Source organism: Hydra vulgaris, chromosome 10, assembly GCF_038396675.1.
Source record: "Hydra vulgaris chromosome 10, alternate assembly HydraT2T_AEP".
Lineage (NCBI taxonomy): Eukaryota > Metazoa > Cnidaria > Hydrozoa > Anthoathecata > Hydridae > Hydra > Hydra vulgaris.
Window position 1 is genome coordinate 20,509,670 of NC_088929.1, and position 24,068 is coordinate 20,533,737.

Below are 24,068 nucleotides of genomic sequence, written 5' to 3' on the forward strand. Positions count from 1 at the left end.
TAATCGATTGATAAGGAAGGTCGCTTATGCAGAAACCTGATCAAAGGAGTTACAGCAAATAATTATATTAATAAAATTAATTTAAAAAATAAGGATAATAACATGATAACTTTATTCATTAATAGAGCAAAAAAAAAAAACAGCAAAAATAATATATTAAATAAAAAATAATAGTATTTACAATAACTAGAGTAATAATAATAAAAATAGTAGTAATAAAAATAATGACAAAAACATTAAAGTTTCTATAAAAGTTGTAAGAAGAAAAAATAACACATAATAATGACAAAAACAAAGTTTCTATAAAAGTTGTCAGAAGAAAAAATAACACATAATAATGACAAAACAAAGTTTCTATAAAAGTTGTAAGAAGAAAAAATAACACATAATAATGACAAAAACAAAGTTTCTATAAAAGTTGTAAGAAGAAAAAATAACACATAATAATGACAAAAACAAAGTTTCTATAAAAGTTGTAAGAAGAAAAAATAACACATAATAATGACAAAAACAAAGTTTCTATAAAAGTTGTAAGAAGAAAAAATAACACATAATAATGACAAAAACAAAGTTTCTATAAAAGTTGTAAGAAGAAAAAATAACACATAATAATGACAAAAACAAAGTTTCTATAAAAGTTGTAAGAAGAAAAAATAACACATAATAATGACAAAAACAAAGTTTCTATAAAAGTTGTAAGAAGAAAAAATAACACATAATAATGACAAAAACAAAGTTTCTATAAAAGTTGTAAGAAGAAAAAATAACACATAATAATGACAAAAACATTAAAGTTTCTATAAAAGTTGTAAGAAGAAAAAATAACACATAATAATGACAAAAACAAAGTTTCTATAAAAGTTGTCAGAAGAAAAAATAACACATAATAATGACAAAACAAAGTTTCTATAAAAGTTGTAAGAAGAAAAAATAACACATAATAATGACAAAAACAAAGTTTCTATAAAAGTTGTAAGAAGAAAAAATAACACATAATAATGTCAAAAATAAAGTTTCTATAAAAGTTGTAAGAAGAAAAAGAAAAATAAGAAAACTAAAAGAAGTTAATAATGATAAAAAACTAAAATTATTATTTTTTTAAATTTGTTTAAATTTATCTTATTTTAAATAAAGAAATAAAGAAAAATTATTTTGAAGTTTTCATTTTTCAAACTCATTCACAATGTACACAAGACTTCGATTCCATTTACTGATGCACTGATGTGTAATTGAATACTTACCATACCTTAAAGTTTTATAGGGAGGTACATTTAGTTTTCCATTATTGACGTTTCTAGATAAATGTGAATATATAAATAGAGTTTCAGTGAAAAAGGTTGTAATAGAGGAAGGTAAATTTTTATTAAGGGAATCAAAAACAAAAAGAAGATTAGCAAATCTAACTAGTGCTGAACCCTGGGAAACAGTACAAACTATGTGTTTGTTATATGATTTTTAGCCATTATTGCTAAAAAACTACTTCCAATTTGAGAGATGAGATTGAAACTCATTAAAAGTAACTCCTCGGATTCCGTAATGTTCAAGTTTAGAAATTAAAATGGTATGATTAACTGTATTAAAAGCTTTTTATAAATCGATAAAAACAGTATTCAGTGCCTTTGTTTATTTTTTCGGTTATCCTTATTAGAGCGTGGCAAGTAGAGTGTTTTGATCGAAATCCAAACTGAAATTCATTTAAATAGTTAAGGAACTCTATAACAAGTATAATCTAGAATACATTAGTTTTTCAAGGAGCTTGCTAATGCTAGATAGAATTGAAATTGGTCTATAGTTAATATATGAATGTTTTGAGCCTTTTTTATATACTGGAATGACACAAGGTAATTTCAAAATGTCAGGAAAAATTCTATTTAAGAAGATATTAGATAGCTTAAAGAGAATATGAAAAAATTCAGAAAATCAATAAGAATGTTTGTGAGGGGGATTTTTGTGGGGATGCTGTTATGACCTATTGATTTTCTAGGTTTCAGTTTAGATATAAGTGATAAGATTTCAAAATGGTTTGTTGGAGATATTAGTAAACTATGAAGATTTGGATGCTTAAGATACTTTTTACAGCTAATGTAAGATGAGTGAATTTTAGTATTAAGCTCATGAGCTACATTTGTGAAAAATTTGTTGAATTTTTGCAGATTAGAGTTGTTTCAGTTATGTATGTTTCGATAACTTGTAAGCAATTTGGAGGTACATTTTTGACATTTATTAGACTTTTATGCCTTTCCAGGTTTTTTTACAAAGATTTTTTACATTTTCTAAAAAGAATTTTTTGAAATGTATTATTTTACTCAGTTTTATTAGATTAAGTATGGTATATTTATAGCGTTTAAGGATATTTAATATTTAGAGTTTAATTATATTTATTGGATCTTTTATCCTTAACATTTTCCTCGAATAAGATTTTGAATTTGAACTAATTTTATTTTTCCTTTAGTAATTGATGGCTTGAATTGGCTCTTAATGTAGTTTTTTTGAGTGACACATGACAATCTAACAACAATGTTGTTTGAAAAAAAAATACTTCAAAACTGGAGTTAACATTATTTTCATTGGTAATGTCATTCCAGTCAACTTTCAATAATTCAGATTTAAATGATTCTTTATAATAATTTTTAAAGTTCCTGCGGTATAAATTATGACTGCGTGGTATAAATAATTTGTTGAAATTAGGACAAATAACAAATTGAGGCAGGTGATCAGAAATAGAAGTTGATAGGTTTCCTTAAATAATTTGGTTAGTGGTTACATTTCAAAAGATATTGTCGATGATCGTAGCAGAATGGTCAGTAACTCTCGTTGGTTGCGATATAAATAGACAAATATTATAAGAAGTAAGTAACTTTAAAAACTCAGAAGTTGCAAAGCCAGAGTTTCATTGTATCAGATCTTTGTTAAAATTGCCAAATAGAAAGTCAGATTTATTTATTATTAGATATTTTTTTGAGAAAGACAGACATTTTATTATTGAAGTCGTTGACTTCCATGCTAGGATGTCTATATGTGCAACCAACAATAACATTTGATTTTTATTAAAAAATTATTTCGACAAAAGTAGATTCTAAATAGTTTGGTGTGTAAATAATCAAATCATTTCTTCTTTGATAAATCAGTTTTTTTGATAGATAAAACAAGGTTCCACCACGAGAAGATTCAGTTGGTGTGTGCTCAAAACTATAATATTGAATAATAATTTGAATGTGTTAAAGGAGATTCTTTTTTTAACCTTGTTTCTGTAATTCCAATAATGCAAATTTCAAAACTGAAAGTAATATTTTCAGATATGTTTAAATGGAAAAAGGACATAGAGTTTGTTATGTCAAAGTTATGAGAACAAAATTTATTGTCATAATATTGGCAATCTACATCAAAAGATGAACAGTTTTCCTCATCAGAAACTGAAGCATGTGATTTAATAAATTTATAAAATTGAGTATAGATTTTATTCAATCCCGCTATAAAGAGTTTTGTTGATTAAAGAAAGTCATCAGTTATAATAATTTTATTTGAAAAGAAGAGTAGTTTAAATTCATTATCAGATAATCAGTCAATGGAAAGACACCTTTAGTACAATTTAAACACAGCCATGTTGAACATCTTGATTGTGTTAAATTGTATCTTTGATCATAAACAGATTACTAATTTAAAGATTACTAATATAATTAATAAATTTATAACTATAATTATTAACTAATAAACAAATGAACTGGTAAAAATGTATTTTGGATCACTTCTTTGATTTATCAAAAATCTTCCTAGTATACCATTCATCCAGATTTTTGTGCAACATCAACATCTATATTTGTCTCCTGATTGTCTCCTTTAGATTCTTGACCTTCATTAATCACCCCATTTTCTTCATTCTTGAAGATATTTTTTTTGTCCTTCCCATTCACCATAAGACTTTTTTTAAATATGAGGCAATAACACAATGTGCATTGACAATTGATGTATTTGGAAAGTTGTAATTATAGATTCTAAAAAAAGTAATAACTAATGAAGTAATAATAAATCAACATGATTCATTAATTTTGAATCCTGTCTATTCCTGTAACCACAAAAAACTAGGGTAAAATAGTCAGCATTTTAAATATACATTTAAAAATCACAACTGGAGTTACCAACAAAAACTTTACATATAGAGGATTTTCTGAATAGAAGTTTTCCAAAATTTTCTTCACCATATTCATTTTTGGCATTAAAGAATTAGTAAAAAGTTGCAACATAATAATATGAAGTGGTCTTTACTAGGGTTGGGACTATTGTAATTGTAATTAAAACAATAACAGTAACAATAATTATTGTTATTGTCTTAACTTAATTTAGAAACAATAACAATACTTGTGATTTACAACTATTGTAACTCTGTAATACAATAACCATAAATATTGTATTGCAATTCATCTTTATAAAGCAATAACAATATCTGAAAAAAAAATGTATTGTAATGACCCACTACAATAACAAAAAATATTGTATTGTAATTCGTATTGTTGTATTGTTATTGTAATAAAAGACATTAACATTTTTATTTAAGAAGAATTATTATGTTTAACTGTTTGTGTTACTAAACTTAGTTTTCATATATATTTTAAGTTCCTTTGCAGCATTAAAATCAAGAGGAAAAAATAAAAGGGCTGAATAAAATAATTTTATGAATGTTATTTTCATAATAGTAAGGCTATCATCAGACAGGCAATATTTTGCGGCCATTTAGAGCTTAGAAATACATAACAAGATAGGTGATGCGAAATCTAAATATGTAAAAAATAAAATTTGCAATATATTGCAAATCCGTAAGTAAAAAATAGCAAAAATAATAGTAAGTTCGTCAGAGATGAATATAAATACGTCAAAATAGCTTTTCTACTTTAACGTAAAGTAATACACTACAGTAGTTATTGTAACTGTTTTCATCAAAACAATACAATAGTTATTGTAATTTTATTTCATTAAAACAATGCAATACAATAGTTCTCGAATTTTACTGTATTGTTAGAAAAAAAACAATACAATACTTATTGTAATTGTTTTCCATCACAGCAATACAATACCAAAATAAATTTTTTTTATTGTTTCTGTAATATTACAATACAATATTATTGTATTGTAATGTGTAATTGTATTTAATTTTTACAATTACAATAGTCCTAACCCTAGTCTTTATTAAATCTGTTCCAGTAATTTTCTTTAGCAAATGCGACTAAAATAAACCAATAGAAATTTAACTATTAAATCTCTTGATTATAGGAAAGATAGCTACTGTTAGACAATCATACGTTTACAAAATGAATTTAAACTGCACAGTTGTTTATAAGAGTTACGAAAAAGTTCTTGCCGCAAGACTCTCATAATGAGAGACCAGTAACTCATACTGTTCAACTGTGCCATGGCGGCCATCAATAATTTCTAAAACATAGGATTGATTTTTTGGCATTTAGGAAGGTAGCTGCCATTAATTATCGCTAAAATAGCTTTTTAACTTCTATTATTTAAAATGGCGCACCCGAAACTCGTTTATTATTTATTTATCAGTTATTTTGCTTTCAGTTGTGGTACGGAAGTGAATCTTGTAAACGCAGTTAAATCTAATTTAATTATGTAGCCAATGAAAAATCACTTTTCAGCGGAAAAACGAAAACCTTTGTTATTTACCGAGTCACGGGTGCGTTATTTTAGATTCCGCTTTTTATTTTATATATTATATTAGAATTACTATAACTGATTGTAGGTCATCAGGTTCTTGTCAGTTTTTATCTATTTGCGACTAATTTAATAACGTTAGATTCTAAAGTACTATAAACAATCTGATCTTATCTTTAATTTAGTGATACAATTTATTTTTTTAATTTTAACTTTAATTTAGCTATAAAATTTATTTTCTTATTCTATTCAAATAAAGTCATGAATAATAAAGTTCATGAGTATTTATGACTCTACTATAAATATTTACTTATAATCAATAAAATATATTTTATTGAGATATTCAACCAATGATACCTATATATACGTTGGTGGCAAGATTAAATAGTTTGTTTAAATTACTTTAAGTCTATATTTTCACAATGTTATGTGTTTTTTAATTTTTTGAATGTCTACTTTCTAATATCTATATTTTTGTCTTTTTCAATTCCGTCTTAATTGCGCCTAATTGAACCGCGTGGCTTAAGTTGTTGTATTAGTCTTCTGACCAATATAATACTATATTATAATATAAAATGCGTTTGTTTAACGTCGATCAAACGTTTAGAATATCGACTTATATTAATCAGTATTGTAAATGTTTGATCAACGTTTCATAAACGTATATGTTAAAAGATTTAAAGCATAGACTTTAAATCTATAAATTTTTACGTTTATTAAAGGTTGAATAAAGGTTTACAATATTGACTAATATAAGTTGATATTCTAAACGTTAGATCAACTTTTAGCAAACGTGTATATAAAAAACTTTGAAATGTACATTTCAAATCAAGCGCCTATTTTTGGTCAATAATAGGTTGCTAAAAGTTATGTTTATTTTGCGATCAATTTCAACTTACCCAGTAGACATACAAACGTCTATTAAATGACAAAACAACGTTTCGACAAAACGTTCAGATTTGGTCGATTATCTGTTTAGAATGAAATCCAAATTAACGTTTAGAACAAACGTCCATTAAACGTCTATTTTCAAAGGTATTTTAGACGTCTATTATAGAATTATTATACGTATATAAAGCGTTTAGATTTTGTCAAATTTACGTTAAAATCCAGCCTAATTAATCGTATATTAAATTTATTAGATCTTGCTTGTTGTAATTTCAATTTGTATAAGTTTTAAAACTTATATAAATTAAAATTACGTTATAGCTTTATATAAGTAATTAGAGCTACATAGGTCTTTAAATTTATAAATAAGATACAGTTATAAAAGTAATGAAATTTATAAATAAGTTATAAAAGACCTGGTCTTATTTTTTATATTTTTTATAACTATTATAATATGTTTATAAACTTTTATACTACTTATACTATACTTTTATTTTATAAAACTAAATATAAAGTTATAAACTTATGTAAAACGTTTTCATATAGTGGGGATTTAGAGAAAAAATGTTTGTGTACTATACTTGTTTATTAGGGTGTGTCGATTTTTTTTTTTATCAATTTGAAAAACGGCAAGATGACTTTTGGTGAAGAATTTTACGGGGATTCCGAATCCGCAAAAAAAAATTAAAAAAAAGAATGTCTTGCTGGGTGGGTCAGCACTTTTTTTAACGGAAAAATGACTAAAATATGACTAATTAACGGAGGGAAATAATAATTGAAATTTTTTTTTTTTTTTTTCAATTTTTGAAAAACTTAATCACTATTACGTTAAACTTTAGGAAAATTTCATATTTGGTGCAAAATTTATAAAAATAACCACAGAAAGTGAGTTTTTGTGAAGGGCATTTTTACAAAAATAATCCACTTTTTTCATATTGTAGACAAAATGTGACGGTAGAGTGCGTTTATTTTGTTTATCGAATTTTAAAATATTGGGTGTACATTTTTGTGAAGAATTTTATAAGGAATCCGAATCTGCAAAAAAAATAAAAAAATTAGATTTTAGACGGGGGAACGCTTAGTTTTGAAAGGTAAACTGACTAAAATGTGACTATTTAAAGAGAAAATATATTTACAAAAAATAGAAGTTCTAATATTTTTGATAAACTCAATATAAACAATATTGAACTTTATGAAAGTTTCATATTTGATTAAAAAGTTGTAAAAATAACCACATAAAGTTGGTTTTTGTGAATGTTATTTTTATAAAAATTAATGCCATTTTTTATACTTTAAACACTCCATGTAGCTGTAGTGTGTGCCGTCTTTTCCAGTTATTATTATGCTTTAAATATAAGGGTATTTTATTTTTGTAAAGAATTGTACAAGGAATACGAATCCGTAAAAATAAAATAAGATCCACTTTATTATATCTTGTAAGATCCGCTTTATTATAGAAAAAATGACAAAATTATGTCAAAATACAAAGTTATAATAAAATTAGAGAAAGAAATTATTTATTTGCATTTTAATTTCAATATTTCGTATAAAAAATCTTTTTTAAATTTACATATAAGTAACAAATAATAGTTAATAAATTTTATTTAAAATTGGTAATTCCAGCTAAGTTAAATTTAGAATTGTTTTTGCTCATGAAACTCCTGCTGACGTCTTGTGCTCTTATATATCCTTCTCTCTTTTCATGCGAATATGTTTTTGAACAAGCCTCTGTAACCTATATAAAACAGTAAAAATAGTTTCATTATGGAACAATTTTAAATAAATTATTGTATTCTTATAATTAGATAAAAAAAGAAACCTGCTTAACACAACGTTCGATGGATTGTGAATGACATGGCCAATCTGGAACAATCATAGGCTGGTAAAAAAAATTTCTGATTTCATGGGTTGTGAGGCTTGTAGTAAGAAGTGGTTCGTATAATGAATCTTTCAAATCAATTAGATTGGTTAATTTATCAGCATCAGTAATTATGCATGATGTTTTGCGACTTCTTACTGAATCATCTCCAAACTGGGTGTTATCATCTCCTTCCCCTCTAATTTCTAGTATCTTTTGCACTCCGAACTTTCGTTCCTCTTCATTGTTGGAACACAAAAGAGTCTGAATAATGCACTCACTAAATGCAAACCATGCAGATCTTTTTACAGTTTTTATTACTATTCCAAAAACTTCTTTTTTTTGAAATTTTAATTGTTTCAATTGGAATAAAATATGCCTAGGTCCATCTATCCAGGAATGTTTTACCTTAATTTGAAACCAGCAAGGAAAATAAACACCAACTATAAATTCAATAATTAAGCGTAGGTTTCTAAGGTTCTTTTCTGTTAAAAAATGAACTGAAACCCACGATCTACAGAAACGATTGGCAGTAGTAAGCCATCTTGAATGAGAAACATGACCAATTTCAAGGTTTATTAAATTTTCAGGTAAAACTCCAGATCTTATTGCTGTTACAATTCTGTATCCGTAAGCTTGATCAGACGAAAGATCCTTAACTATTTTGTCTGGCAAAACAATAAGTGGTTCACCTAAAGTTACCATTTCAAAGTTCTTGTTTATTTCCAAATCTGTAACTGTATCCAATAGTTTTCCTAAATCACCGGACCATTTGTTGTTTGAAAGTGTTTTTCCATCTAATTCAACTATTAGATGTCTGAGGGGTAGTTCATTTGTATGAAGAGTGCATATTAGCCAGTTCAACTTTTTATCAAGTTTTAATTCGACAAATTTTATGACACCTCCTTCCCATCCAGTATTAACATTTGTAGAATCGCCTCCCAATGCTTGAATTGTTTTGTCAACACCATGTTGAATCATCCATTCGACTAAATGATCGGCAACTATTTCGGCATGCTTTTTTTCTTCAGATGATTTTTGTGGAGTAAAATGAAACAAAAATCCTCCACCTGGTTCCATGCATGTAGTGTAATGTTCCTCTTTAATAGATCCAGGAAAAAACCGACTGGATCCTTCTACTTCTACCTTTACTTTGGTAACGTCTTTTCTACTATCAAACAAAATACAATTGATGTTCCAATTGCCTATATATTTTAAAGTTTTATTTTTCAACTCATTCATTACATTATCTTGAGCTCTTACAATTTTTTTATGGTCAACAATAAACTGTGTATCTTTCTCAGTAATCAATCCAGCATCAACCCAGGCAGCTGTAGTCAAAGCCGCAGCAGCTCTAGAAGAAACTCCGTATCTAAAAATAGAATTTGTTTTTAGATAGTTAAATAAAGAATTTTGTTTAATTTAAAATAAAAAGTATATATTTTACCTTAGACTATGTATTGCGACATTTCGTACACTTTTAGTATTATATTTAGACTTTTTTACTTTCGAATTTGAAGTACTAGGTTCTGTGTTAAATTCTTCATTAGTAAGTTCATCTTCAGTCATTGAAAAATCATTGTTTAAAATTGTATTTGTTGTTATGCTGTTTGCCCTTTTTCTCTTAAAAGCTTCTTTATTAGAAGATTTGAAGCAAACCTTTAGCACCGACTTTATCTCTTTCGGTTTTAATATAAAAAACATCTATTATAGGAATTTTATATTCCTTAGAGCAGTTGCATGTAATGTGGGCTTGTTGTTTACAAATAACTTTGCAACCAAATTCTTTACAATCAGAAATTATACACTTACAATTTAAAATATCAAAAAGTTTATCCAATTTCAATATAAAGTCTTTTTTATTTTCTTTATTTTCTCTGTTTGCTGATATTAAAAATGCAACATCCCAAGCTTTTATAATTTTGTACACAATGTTTTTTTCAGAATAAATTATAGGAGCTTTAAAATTAGCGTTTGCTTTTTGCCACTGGGTAATAACGGCACATGCAACCTTTTTTGCCATATCTTTTATTAAAAAAGTTCTGGAGTTTTTATCACACTGTTCTCTTAAAAGGACTGCATATCGAAGTGTGTCTCTATATGTTGGAAGTTCAGATAAACAACTCAGATAAAGCAACTCCTTTCCAGTACCAATTAACTCAGTTATTGAGGTTTTTTTCATGTTTCTTGTCTTTAATGTTATTTTTTTGTTAAAAGATGCCATATTAATTTCTACAATTTTTTCTATTTTGTATGTTTATATATAATCAAATTTTCTTTATAATATATAATCTTATTTAATCGCTTTTATAGTCAAAATTTAATTTTAGTATCATACTTGTCACTTATTTATCAGTAGTTGTGAATAATTATTAGATAATAAAATTATATTGCTTAAGTAATACAATTTTAATTAACTAATTTAACAGCTGTCGTTAAAACTCTACCGTCACATTTTGTCTACAATATGAAAAAAGTGGATTATTTTTGTAAAAATGCCCTTCACAAAAACTCACTTTCTGTGGTTATTTTTATAAATTTTGCACCAAATATGAAATTTTCCTAAAGTTTAACGTAATAGTGATTAAGTTTTTTAAAAATTGAAAAAAAAAAAAATTTCAATTATTATTTCCCTCCGTTAATTAGTCATATTTTAGTCATTTTTCCGTTAAAAAAAGTGCTGATCCACCCAGCAAGACATTCTTTTTTTTAATTTTTTTTTGCGGATTCGGAATCCCCGTAAAATTTTTCACCAAAAGTCATCTTGCCGTTTTTCAAATTGATAAAAAAAAAAATCGACACACCCTACTCGTTTATGCTACAATAATTAAAAAAATTAAATGATCAAGCTTTTTGCCGTGGAAATTTTATAGTAACAACTTCTATCAAACATTTTTTTAAATTTAATCTTATTCGCAGAAAATAAAAATTTACATTAAGATTATGTTTAAAGATTACTAATAAAATTAATAAACTCATAAACATATATTTTGGATCACTGTTTTCTCTAGTTTATGCATTATCAAAAATCTTCCTCGTATACCGTCTACCGCTTGTTTATCATGCACTTGATCTTGTGCAGTATCATCTTCTACAGTTGTATCCTGATCATCTGATTTAGTAACCTGATTCGTAACCGCAAAAAACTAGGGTAAAATAGTTAGCACTTTAAATGTACATTCATATATCAAAATTGGAATTACACAGAACAAATTTACATATAGATGATTTTTTGAATGGAAGTTTTCCAAAATTTCCTGTACCATCCATGTTTATTTTTGACATTAAAAAATTAGTAACGTCGTGACATAACATATGCAGTGGTTTTTACCAGCTCTGTTCCACGAATTTTCTTTATCAAATGTGATTAAATTAAGCTAAAATGCATCTAAAATAAAAAAATAAATATTTAGTCATTAAACCTCTTGATTATTGCAAAGATAAATAACTACTGTTACACAATCATACTAGCGTTTACAAAATGAATTTAAACTTACAAAAAAAGTTCTTGCAGCAGGACTTTCTTAATGAGAGACTCTCTTAATGAGATATTTTTTAACTGTGTCAATGTGGCCATCAATAATTTCTAAAGCATCGGAGTCCATTAATTTTTTGGTATTGGGGAAGGTAGATTGTCGCGAGAAGAGCTTTTTAATTTCCATGAATTAAAATAGCGTACCCGACACTCGTTTATTATTTATTTATCCGTCGTTTTGCTTTCAGTTGTTGTAAGGAAGTGAATCTTGAAAACGCATTTAAGTCCAATTTAATTATTTAGAAAAAATAAGTTTTTAATAAGTTTTTTATTTTGTTTTAATTATGCCTACTTAAACCGCGTGACTTAAGCTGTTATATGAGTCTTCTGACCAATGCCTCTATTTAGTAATATAGGCATTGGTCAGAAGACTCATAAAACAGCTATAATAGTATAATAAACGTTTATTAAACGTCGATCAAACGTTTTGAATAACAACTTATACGAGTCAATATTCTAAACGTTAGATTGACGTTTAGTAAACGTATATATAAAAAAGTTTGAAATATGCATTTCAAATCAAGCGTCGATTTTCAGCAATAATACGTCGCTAAACGTTTTTTCCATTTTTCGACCAATTAAGACTAAATATTAACCAATTCTGAACCAATCTGTGTTTACTGGGGATATTGACCGATTCTAAACCAATCTACGTTTATTGGGAATTTACTGGTTGTTGCTGATCATCGTCTAAAATTTCAGACAGCAAATACAAAATCTTAGCTGAAAGCTTTAAAATAACCTTTCTTTAAAAAAAAGTTCAATTGTAAAAAACGTTTTTGATTTAAATACGTTAGAAATAATTTTTGTGCTTTGCCTGTCCCCTTACTTCCCAAATATACACAGCATGTATTCGAATGGGTAGAACTGACCACTCCCGCCGTCTTTTGCAAAAAAAAACAAAAACGTAATCTAAAATTAGCCAACTAAAACAAAACATAATCTAAATTTATCAAGCCACAAAAACAACCCTTATGGTATTTTTGAAATATTTGTAAGTGATCTTGCCCCCTCCATATGTACAAAAATTAGAATTGTTTATATTTTCGGACTGCTGGGACCAACTATAGGAGTACCCATTAAAAAAGTTTCATATTTTTTTGTGATACATATATCAAAAGGAACCACAAAAATTATTACAGTATTTTTTCATTGAATTTGGTGTTTTATGCCCCACCTTATATATATATATATATATATATATATATATATATATATATATATATATATATATATATATATATATATATATATATATATATATATATATATATATATATATATATATATAAATATATATATATATATATATATATATATATATATATATATATATATATATATATATATATATATATATATATATATATATATATATATATATATATAAGGTGGGGCATAAAACACCAAATTGAGGGGGCTGTAAACTTTATAAGGTCATAAAAGCCGATCAACAAAAGATTATTGAATCAAATTTGAAGTTTATCGATAAATATAAATTAAGTTCATAATAAAACAATAATAAAATATTATTGCAATCATTATAATATTTTTTTTATTATTAATTAAAGTTATTTTATAATATTTTTATGCTATATTATATTTATAAAGTAATATGATTACATTTACAAACTAAATGCACTTTCTTGTATGGTAAGAATAATTTTGTTCATGTTCATGCAGAAAGATTTGGCTGTCTTTTACAATGTTTAAGGATTTGCTTTTGAGAATTCTTTAAAATCTTTACATTGCATGGTAAGAAAATCAAAACATATGTTAAACATATAACAAATTTCAATCATGTTTAAAGTCTTGCTGTTTAAAGTGTAGAAATAAATAGCTTTGATAAAATTTGTTCAAATTTTGACAATGTGAAATATGATAAAGGAACATTATGATAAAATAAACTGTTGATTATTAAAAATATAAACGCATTCTTGATTTTTTCACAACCAATGCGTTCATCTGATCTTATTATTTTTATAGTTTTTAATTATGCTTCTAACCAATACAAAGCAGATACATCTTGCTTCTTACCAATACAAAACAGATATATCTTGCTTTTAACCAATACAAAGCAGATATATCAGAAATATTATTATTTTTCTCATCACAAAATGTTTGTCTCCTAGTCGCAAGAAATTGATTTCTTTTTTAAAGTTCAACAAAGTCGTTTATTTTTTTCGTTAGATTTTTGTTAGATTAGAGTTTCATTTTTTTACAATACTTTAATTAAATCAATTAACAGAAGTTAAATTTATTGAAGCTTTTTTTTTCAAGTTGATTAAACAGTTTCAGGGACGTAGCACTCATTATAGGAGTGGTCCGGCGAATTTAATTATATTCATAACATATTAAAAAAACTGTTTAGCAAACGCACAAATCAAAACAGAGAAAACAACGTTGACCGATGTTGTGAACCCTTAACAAAGTCATTTAGTGTTTTTTTCAGGTCAAGTGTATCTGTCATTTCTTTGCGAACATTAAATATTAATAAATGATTCAGCCGTTTCTGAGACATTTTTGTCCTGAGATATGTTTTAACAAGTTGAAGTAATTTTTCCCTTGAGACAAAAGACTTTGTTGACTCTGAGAGAGTAAGGTCTCCTTACGGACCTGCTGAAAATGTTGTTCAAACGTGACAAGTTGTGCCTCAAGTAGACCTTTGTTTAAATCATCACCATATAAGGAGTAAACACCATTTACATCATCTTCCAACCTCTCTTGCTTAATTGCTTTAATCAAGAGAGCTTCCAATTGCTGATATTTTTTATATCCTGGTTGATCTTGTATGGTAGCAATGATAACGTCGATTACTTCATAATAATTTTGCCTGTATAAGGATTTAGGGTCTGCATGATAATCACCATCAGAGTTACCAATATCAAAACTCTTAGATATTTTCCTCATTCTAGGAACCTGAGGTTCATCAACATTTAATTTGGATACAATAAGATTAATCTTACCCCACAGAAGATCAAAAGATGTATCATTTTGAAGAGGTTTTAATGTAGCAATAGTCATAAGAGCAATTTGATGTCCTTCCATAGCAGACATGGACTTGTATTTGCAAAGTGTAACTAAGATTATCTGAGTGTCTCAACATGGTCTCACCTAAAATAACTCCATACAAGTAATTGAAAGTTTTCATTTGAGCTGATACTCCATGAATTCTTGTCTTAATTTCAGTATCCTTGCTTACATCAACTGCCTTTTTCCATGTCATCTGTAAAACTTCGTAGTTGCTAATTATACTAGCAAGTGAATCTGCTCTTACTGTCCACCTGGTAGGACATAGTGTTCTGATTCCAACAGTTGGAGCATCAAAAAAGTTTGCTTTAATGTTTTTAAATATTGCCTCTCTCGTTGGGAATACTTTATAAGTTTTATAATTTCATATGTGGTTTCTAATGCATTTCTCATAATCTTGGATTATTATACAGTGTCACCAACAGCAAGATTTAAAACATGACCGTAGCAATGAGTGTATTTTGCTCTTGGTTCAATGTCTGCAATTTGTTTGACAACACTACTTCTTATTCCACTTATCACACGTGCCCCATCATATAATTGTCCTCGTAGTTTTGCCACTGGAAGGTTCATACGTATATCACATCTTTAATAAGAGATTCCAAAGTTGTTGCATAAGGGAATCCATAGCATACACACCTAAAAACTCTTCATGCACTTCCAGTTTTTCAGTGATTTTTTTTTACGGCACATGTAACTTGCTTCATGTTGCATGAATCAGTAGTTTCGTCAATCATTATGGTCAGAAAAGGAGAAGATTGAGCTCAGCCATGATTTGTCTCAGCACCTGGAGACTCATTGTTTGGATAATTTCATTTTGTATTTCTGCACTGGTGTAAACATTGTCCTTTTTAACAAGCCAGTCTTTAAGCAGAGTATCACTGTAAGCCTTCATACACACAATTTGTTTAAGATTTCCATCTTGATCATCATTATCACCTCTGAGAGTCAATCCTTGTCTACACAGAAACCGAATACATTGAATAATTTCAAACAAACAGTGCCGGTTATTCTGTTTTTGAGCAGCATGTTGCTTTGATAGAAGCTCTTCAACATCTGGTGTTGTAGAAGGAATAGTTACCATCACCATGACTGCTTCTTTGTGGAAAGAACTCGATTCATGGCTCCTGAACGATACGGTAACATCTTTCCAATAAGAGAAGCCAACCATCACCTGCCACAACGATGAAATTCATGAACGGCTTATGAATTCAAATATTTTTTTTAACAACAAAATAGTTTTTTATAGGGTATGTAAAAAAGAATGGTTTGTTAATGTCATTTGTTTTGCGGACTTAAAAAAAAGAAAAAAAAACGGCCTCGTTTTTTAAAATTTGCCGACTGCCTTTTCGACTGAATGTCCAAATGTACCGACTACCTTGTCTGAAGGGTGTACATTATATACATTATATATATTTATATAAAATACATATATATATATGTATATTATATAAATATATATAATGTATATAATATAATATTTATCGTATCATCGTTATCACTAATATCATATTCATCATCATAACTTGATAGTTAATTGATTCATTTTTATTCCCAAAAAAAAGTTACATGCTTGTGTTAACTAGAGGCAACAATGAAAATTTTATCATTATCGTGAGTAGAGCTTGTATTTTAAATGTAAGTGTAAGTATATCGTATGCTTTCATTATTAGAAATAAAGCGATGAAGTATTCAAATGTTTTATTTCAGAAAATTTCAGCTTGATAGGCGAAAAAGATTTGAAGATCAAGAAATATCAAACGTTAGCATCATCGAATAAAAATGGTAGTCGAGCTTTAACCTTTTGTTGTTTTTAAAGTTATTGTGTTGTATATAAAAAATATGTATTATATGTTATATATGCACTCTAATGAACTTTTAAAATACAAATTTTTCTTAAATTTATACCGTATTGCTAAACTGACGGAGATGTTATAGTTTAAAATAGTTTACATTCTATTTTTACTACTGTATACTTTTTTAGGTAGGTAAACATCAACTTATTTCAACTATTTCTTATGTATTTCAACTGTTTCTTATGTATTTCTCTCGGCATTTTTTTAAGTTTTCCTTTTAAGTTGAATTCTCGGATTTATTGGTCATTTATTAAAAACAACGTGAAAAATAAACAAAATGAACTAAATGTAACATAAAAATGAGCAATCGTTAAACGCCGGCCAAAAAACGGCTGCCATGCAAGGACCATGCATTAAATGGTAAGCAACACCCGGCTTGGCCCATGGTTGTTTTTGCCAATGGTGGGCTAGTCATGGCATTGATGGAGAGCTATGCATGGACCAAGCATGGAGAGTTTGGTAGGTACTGCGTTTTTTGGGTCACACAAATCATCGGTAACATTTTCAATTTTACAATATACTTAATTTCCAAGATAGCGGTCTTTGAATTTTATAATAATATTAATTTTCTAAATAAGAAAAGAAATATTTTAGATTAAAAATAAAATTATCAAACCGTAAACAGCATTAGGAAATAGTAGTAATATAGTAAACTATATAAATAACTTGTTGTCCCGATATGCCCCATAAAAGTCATTTTACTGAAATTAATACTATTCAAAAAGTTCAATTCCAGATATTTTTTAAAACCAGATTTTAAAAGAGGATAAAAAAATACTGTCTGAAATATATAAACTTTTTAAAAATAAATTAAATTAGCAATAGTTCACAATAAATCTTTTGCTGTCGTATCGGTTAAGAAAATACGCAAGTTTTGTTTTTTGCAAACTTACTGATGTATTTTGGTACTTTTAATAATTTATAATTGTTTAACTGATGAGCAACGGTAATTGTTAGTACTAATATGCATGTATCCAGTCTTTATTAAAATTTTTGTAATTCCAGATTTTATTACTCAATATTATTCAATATTATTCAATATTACTCAATATTATTCAATATTATTCAATATTATTCCATATTATTCCATATTATTCAATATTACTCAACATTATTCAATATTATTCAATATTATTCAATATTATTCCATATTATTCAATACTATTCAATATTATTCAAAATTACTCAATATTATTCAATATTACTCAATATTATTCAATATTACTCAATATTATTCAATATTATTCAATATTATTCAATATTGTTCCATATTATTCAATATTATTCAATATTACTCAATATTATTCAATATTACTCAATATTATTCAATATTACTCAATATTATTCAATATTATTCAATATTATTCAATATTGTTCCATATTATTCAATATTATTCAATATTACTCAATATTATTCAATATTACTCAATATTATTCAATATTACTCAATATTATTCAATATTATTCAATATTATTCAATATTGTTCCATATTATTCAATATTATTCAATATTACTCAATATTATTCAATATTACTCAATATTATTCAATATTACTCAATATTATTCAATATTATTCAATATTATTCAATATTGTTCCATATTATTCAATATTATTCAATATTACTCAATATTATTCAAAACTACTCAATAATAGACTAGCAAGAATATCTTCGTCATACAGTTTAACACCTTGCTTTTAGTTGACAGACAGTTCCAAAGTTTTTTTTACAAAATATGTTAATCTTATAGTACTAACACGAAGAGAATTTTGTCAGTTACTTAAGATTTGCCCTTAAAGTTCAACAGTTCAACTCGTCTGCAAATCCCAACACTTCTTGGTGCTACGGTCTCTGCTTTTAGGCTAAATACATAAGTGTGATCAATCAATTATTGTTTCCTTTGTAGATGTCTGATACTATTTTATTTTTAACTTTTCAACTCTTTGTACGGTAATATTCACAGGTTGGTCAACTATTTTTCCTAAATCTAAGAGAAGAAGGTCTTCTGATTCATTAAGAAACAGAATACCAAGTTGCTAAAATATTTGAATTAAATAATTTACATTACTTAAAAATTTGCTTTTGAAAAGTTGGTGTTTGTTCAACCTTTTGCATTTGTTTAATTTTAGTACCATTTATGGCCCACCAGTCTCCCAACGCATTAATGTAAGTTTGTCTATCCAGAATTCCGACTGCTCCATCACCTTTTTTAATAATCGCGTTGTTTTGTTTGTCGGCTTGAAAAAAGACGACATGTTTTGTTGACAACAAAGTGACTCTTTAAAAACTATTGGATTTAGCCCGGCATTCTGGTCTTCTCCATAAGTTCTACATTTTGATTGCTTTAGAAATGGCAGCCATATCTGATATTTCTGTGACAGCTTGGCGTGACAGGTGAATTTTAATCAAAACTAGTTACCAATCCCAGTTATTTACTGCTAATAACTATTGCAATATTGTTAACTTTTTCCTATGTTCATAAAACTCTTACCGAGTCCTCCAGTTTGCATCTTTTTGATTTATCCATTACTGACCTGTCATGGAAATCATATACAAAGTCCTTAGGGAGGGAGGAAAAAAAGGGGAAAATTGACCCGGGCGCCAAGCTTGAAGAGGCCCCGGACAACCCGATGGTTTTTGTTTTTATCTTTACAACAAATAAAAAACGTTTTAATGATTGACGAAAAAAATTAGATATAGTTGTAGTTTAATTAGACGGAACCGAGCGTATTTCGTTAGCCCATAAACAGTTAGCCATGCTAACTCGTGCTTGATTACACGGAAGATGATGTTCTGTGGTAATTATAATGGTATTTGGTCAAATTTTGCTTTGAAGCAGCCTACAATGCTAGCACTGACAACTTCGTTAGGCAGAGCGTTCTATGGGAACGATAAAAGCGACAAAAGCGCTACTTTTAAGTAGTATTTGACTGTTAAAGTAAAAGAGAGAATCATAGTGATGCATTTTTTAGGCAAACAAGTAGCCTTGTTTTCTACCAGAGCCCGACCATTTAACAAGCATTTGGGTTTTTGGCATCGGGTTTAAAGTAGAAGGAATCACTACTTTTAACTTAAAAGGAAAAAAAAAACAATTTTTGCTTAAATTGTTTGTGAAAATGTCGAAATTTTAATTCGACATTTAGTGAAACTTGCTAAAGTGAGGCTTTTAGTTAACGGTTAAGATAAATGTTGGTGTTGATTAAATAAGTATTTGGTTAAATAAGTTGATTGATAAATAATGAGTTAGAAAAAAAAACAAGTTAATATTTTGTTTACAACGAAGTGTCCTTTGGGAATTGATAAAAGGGTTTTTGGTGGACTTTAATGTATTGATGGTATTCTATCACGTGACGTTAAAATTCGCGGCCGCCATACTGTATGGCAAATAAAGTAAACAAAGCGAACGTTTATTGACATAACGTATTTAATTACAACTATTTAGATAACATATCTTGTAGTGGATAAATTTTTAAAGGTTATTTTTGAGTAAATTTATGTATAATTTAATTCTCTATCTCACGATATAATTAATTTATTTTTGCTTAAAATAAATCTATTAAATAACTTGTTTTCAAAAGTGTGTTTTAAGTAATGTGCAATTAAGTAAACTGAACATAAAGTACTTCAAACCATTCAAAAATAGACTAAATTATTTGTGTTTTACATTTTTAAGATCTTCTGTTAAGTATTATAACACATACAATTCTTTTTTATATATATATATATTTTTATCAATTAGTAACTAGCATAACTCAGAAACAGCGAAAACATTTTGGTTGTTTAAGCATGTTAAATAAGTTTATTAAATTGTATTATTATTTTAAAATGCTATGTATATAAATTACTTATTTATATACATTAGTAACAATAATAATTGGCAACAAGCAAAACCACAAACTTAGAAGAATGTGTCATTTTAGAGGCAATCAACACTCGTGCAAAAAACGTAAACAAGTTGCAAAGGATCCAAATGATTATAATTTTATTATAAACTTTGAGTTGTTGAAAATATATGTGTATCTTTTTGCTGTTATGTCAAGAATGTTTTTCATAAAACATTGACTTTTTATTGACTATTTAACTTATCACATGAGTGCTGTTCATAAGTTAAACTTTGACTTTAAAAGCTTGCTTAAGAGCAGTGTTTTTAATTAACCGTTTTTTACATTGAATTCTACTGGAAATAAAAGTATATATAGTAGACGAAATTCATTGGAAGATCTACATTAGTTTTAAGATATGTAGGAAAAGACACAAATCAAATTAAAAATTTTTTTGAAATAAGTTGCAACATTTCAATGACTTCTATTAGTAAATCTATAGTAAATCTGTAAGTATTAAAACATTTTCAAGGAATATATGTATCCATTCAAACAATAATGTTTAGAAGATCTTTTTTATTTCATTGATAAACGTGCAATGATTTTCTCAGAAGAGGTGACTCTTTTTTATTTAAAGATGTTGTTAGTTGTGGGCCTTATGTACAATTCTATATACCACTGAAAGTAAAGTGTGTTGGACATGTGCAAATTTTTAATGATTTCATTGAATTCAACGATGAATGCAAACAACTGGAACTTAATAATTAATCTCAATAATGACTTAACAACATAACCTTTTGTTGATACTATAAACAAACATGATTCTGAACGTTTTAAGTTATCTGGATTTTTAAGAAATCAATTTTCAAATACACCTTAAAAATATGCTCAAATTGACAAAAAATGCTGGACTAGCACGTTTAAAATAATATACATGACAACTTCTTTTAGAATTGTGTACTATATAAAATACAACTTCTCTAATTCGAATTTGATAGGTGAAATAAAAGTTTAAATTAAAAGATTTTTTAATTATAGAATATTTTTTATTTATTTTTGTTATACATTTAAAAAAGATTGTTTTAAAACAAGTAGAGCAGACCGTGGCAAAATGTCTTTCCATAGCTTCCCCACTATTATTAGGCATCATGGTAGTAAAACCAAAGAGTTGTCATCTAAGAGGCGCTGTGAATGGATTGCAGCAGTTAATAGGCAAAAAGAACCTACCAAATTCTCGAAAGTATGCTCTGCTCACTTTATTTCAGGTATGAAATTGATAGAATTATGCCATATTATGTTACTTGTAAAGTTCTATATATGTACAATATATATGTTCTTAATATTAACGCCATATTTATTATTTATAGGTAAACCATCTGCATTATATAATGTTACCAACCCAGATTGGGTTCCTAGTTTATTGTTGTCTGCATCAGAAAGGCAACCACAAGATAAAAAGACAGGCACCTCCACTCTCCCCAAAACCTCAAAAGTTGCAAGGTACGCGCGTTATAGGTTAGTGGACTAAAATGGTGTTGCGTAACTTTTGTAAAGCTTTACATTGTTATTATAAAAAATTACACAGTCAATTTCAAAAATATTTTATACTAATTTAAAGTAAATAAAGTAACGCTTTAAGCAAAGTGTTAGTCCACATTCTCTTACGACAACTTTATTGTCGACTGTTTAACTTCAACATTGACATTCCTTAACTCACAGGTTTATGTTATTTTCAGATATTCTCGTGCGCAAAATAGAGATGAAAAAAAACCCAGTATGCTGCCGCAGAGGATTTGCTACATTTTGCAGAGGGAGCTGCCAGTGAAACAACTAGCGAGGTTTCAATCAGCGATCCAATTGCAAAACCTAAAATATGCACTTTTTTGTTGAAAGGTTCTGTTGCTAAGAAGCAAAGTAATGGAATCAAATCCCTTACGATTGATGAAGCGCAACATAATGAAAGCGAATTCCTGACGAAAGATTATAGGCGAATTCTAAGTGAAAACATTAATTTGAAGGAAAAGCTCTTATCGTTTCAAATAACAATTGAGTCTTTTACCGATGATGAGAAAGTTCTTTATTACACAGGCTTACCCAGTAGCAAAGTGTTATTGGCTTTATTTCAGCATGTCGAAGCATATATTTCATTAACAGCGCTTTCGCAACTATCTAAGTTCCAAAAAGTGATTCTTGTGCTAATGAAGCTGCGTCTTGGAACCCCATTACAAGACTTAGCATTTCGGTTTGACATTTCCCATTCCGTTGCGTCAAAAACTTTCAAGAATATTTTGCACATATTATATGTTCGAATGAAACCTCTGATTTTCTGGCCGGAAAGAAAAGAATTACAACAACCCATGCCATTATCGTTTAGACAAAACTTTGGGCTTAAGATAGCTGTCATCAAAGACTGTTTTGAAATTTTTATTGAAAAACCCTCAAATCTTATGGCCAGAGCACAAACATGGAGCAACTATAAAAGTCATAACACCGTAAAATATTTGATCGGCATTGTTCCACAAGGCGTTATTTCTTACATTTCCCAGGGATGGGGTGGGAGAACTAGCGATAAACTTATCACCGAACAATGTGGGCTCCTTAAGAAGCTAAATCCTGGAGATGTAGTGCTAGCTGACCGAGGTTTTAACATAGCCGACTCTGTTGGTCTTATGTGTGCTGAGGTTAAAATCCCAGCCTTTACAAGAGGAAAGAAGCAGCTATCAGCTGTTGATGTCGAAAGTACTAGAAAAATCGCCCATTCGAGAGTCAATGTAGAAAGAGTGATTGGATTAGTAAGAAACAAATACACTATATTAAAGGAAATTTTACCAGTTGATTTTTTAATGTGCGAGGCAGACAATATAACGACTGTAGACAAAATTGTTACAGTGAGTTGCGCACTTACCAATTGTTGCAAATCAATCGTACGTTTTGATTAATACGGAAATTATGTCATACCGTTTCAATATGTTAGTAAAATATACTATATTATTTAAAAATATAACAAGGGTGACATAAATATATTAATATATACATTTTTTTATGTTAATCTAGTCATTTATGAGTCACTTACTTTTGGTTGACCCAACTGTCTTTTTATACTGTGGCAAATTACGACACTCGGGACAAACCATGCTCCCTTAGGTGGAGACTTAGATTTAACGCACTCATAGTGACACCATTTGTAATTGAAGCTTGCATGATCACATCCAATATAATTATACAAATCATCATAGGGCGTTTGACATAATCAGAATAGTTCGATGTTGCAATCGGGGTCCATTGTAGTGGAAATAGCGGCTTCAACTACTGGTGTACTAGAAATAGTGGCTTCACCAACTGATGTACTAAAAATATCTGCTTCAACTACTGATGTGCAAGAAAAAGCCGCTTCAACTTCTGATGTAGTTGTATTAAACTTT

At 27.9% G+C, this 24,068-nt stretch overlaps 1 protein-coding gene across 1 annotated transcript; it reads left to right on the plus strand.

The window, feature by feature from the left end:
* The first annotated feature begins 22,175 nt into the window (after nucleotides 1-22,175).
* On the plus strand, nucleotides 22,176-23,585 carry LOC136086206 (uncharacterized). The gene is made up of 2 exons (XM_065808490.1): nucleotides 22,176-22,185; nucleotides 22,456-23,585. Exons 1-2 carry the CDS (start codon nucleotides 22,176-22,178, stop codon nucleotides 23,583-23,585), a joined length of 1,140 nt encoding a protein of 379 aa, XP_065664562.1.
* The last annotated feature ends 483 nt before the right edge of the window (nucleotides 23,586-24,068 follow it).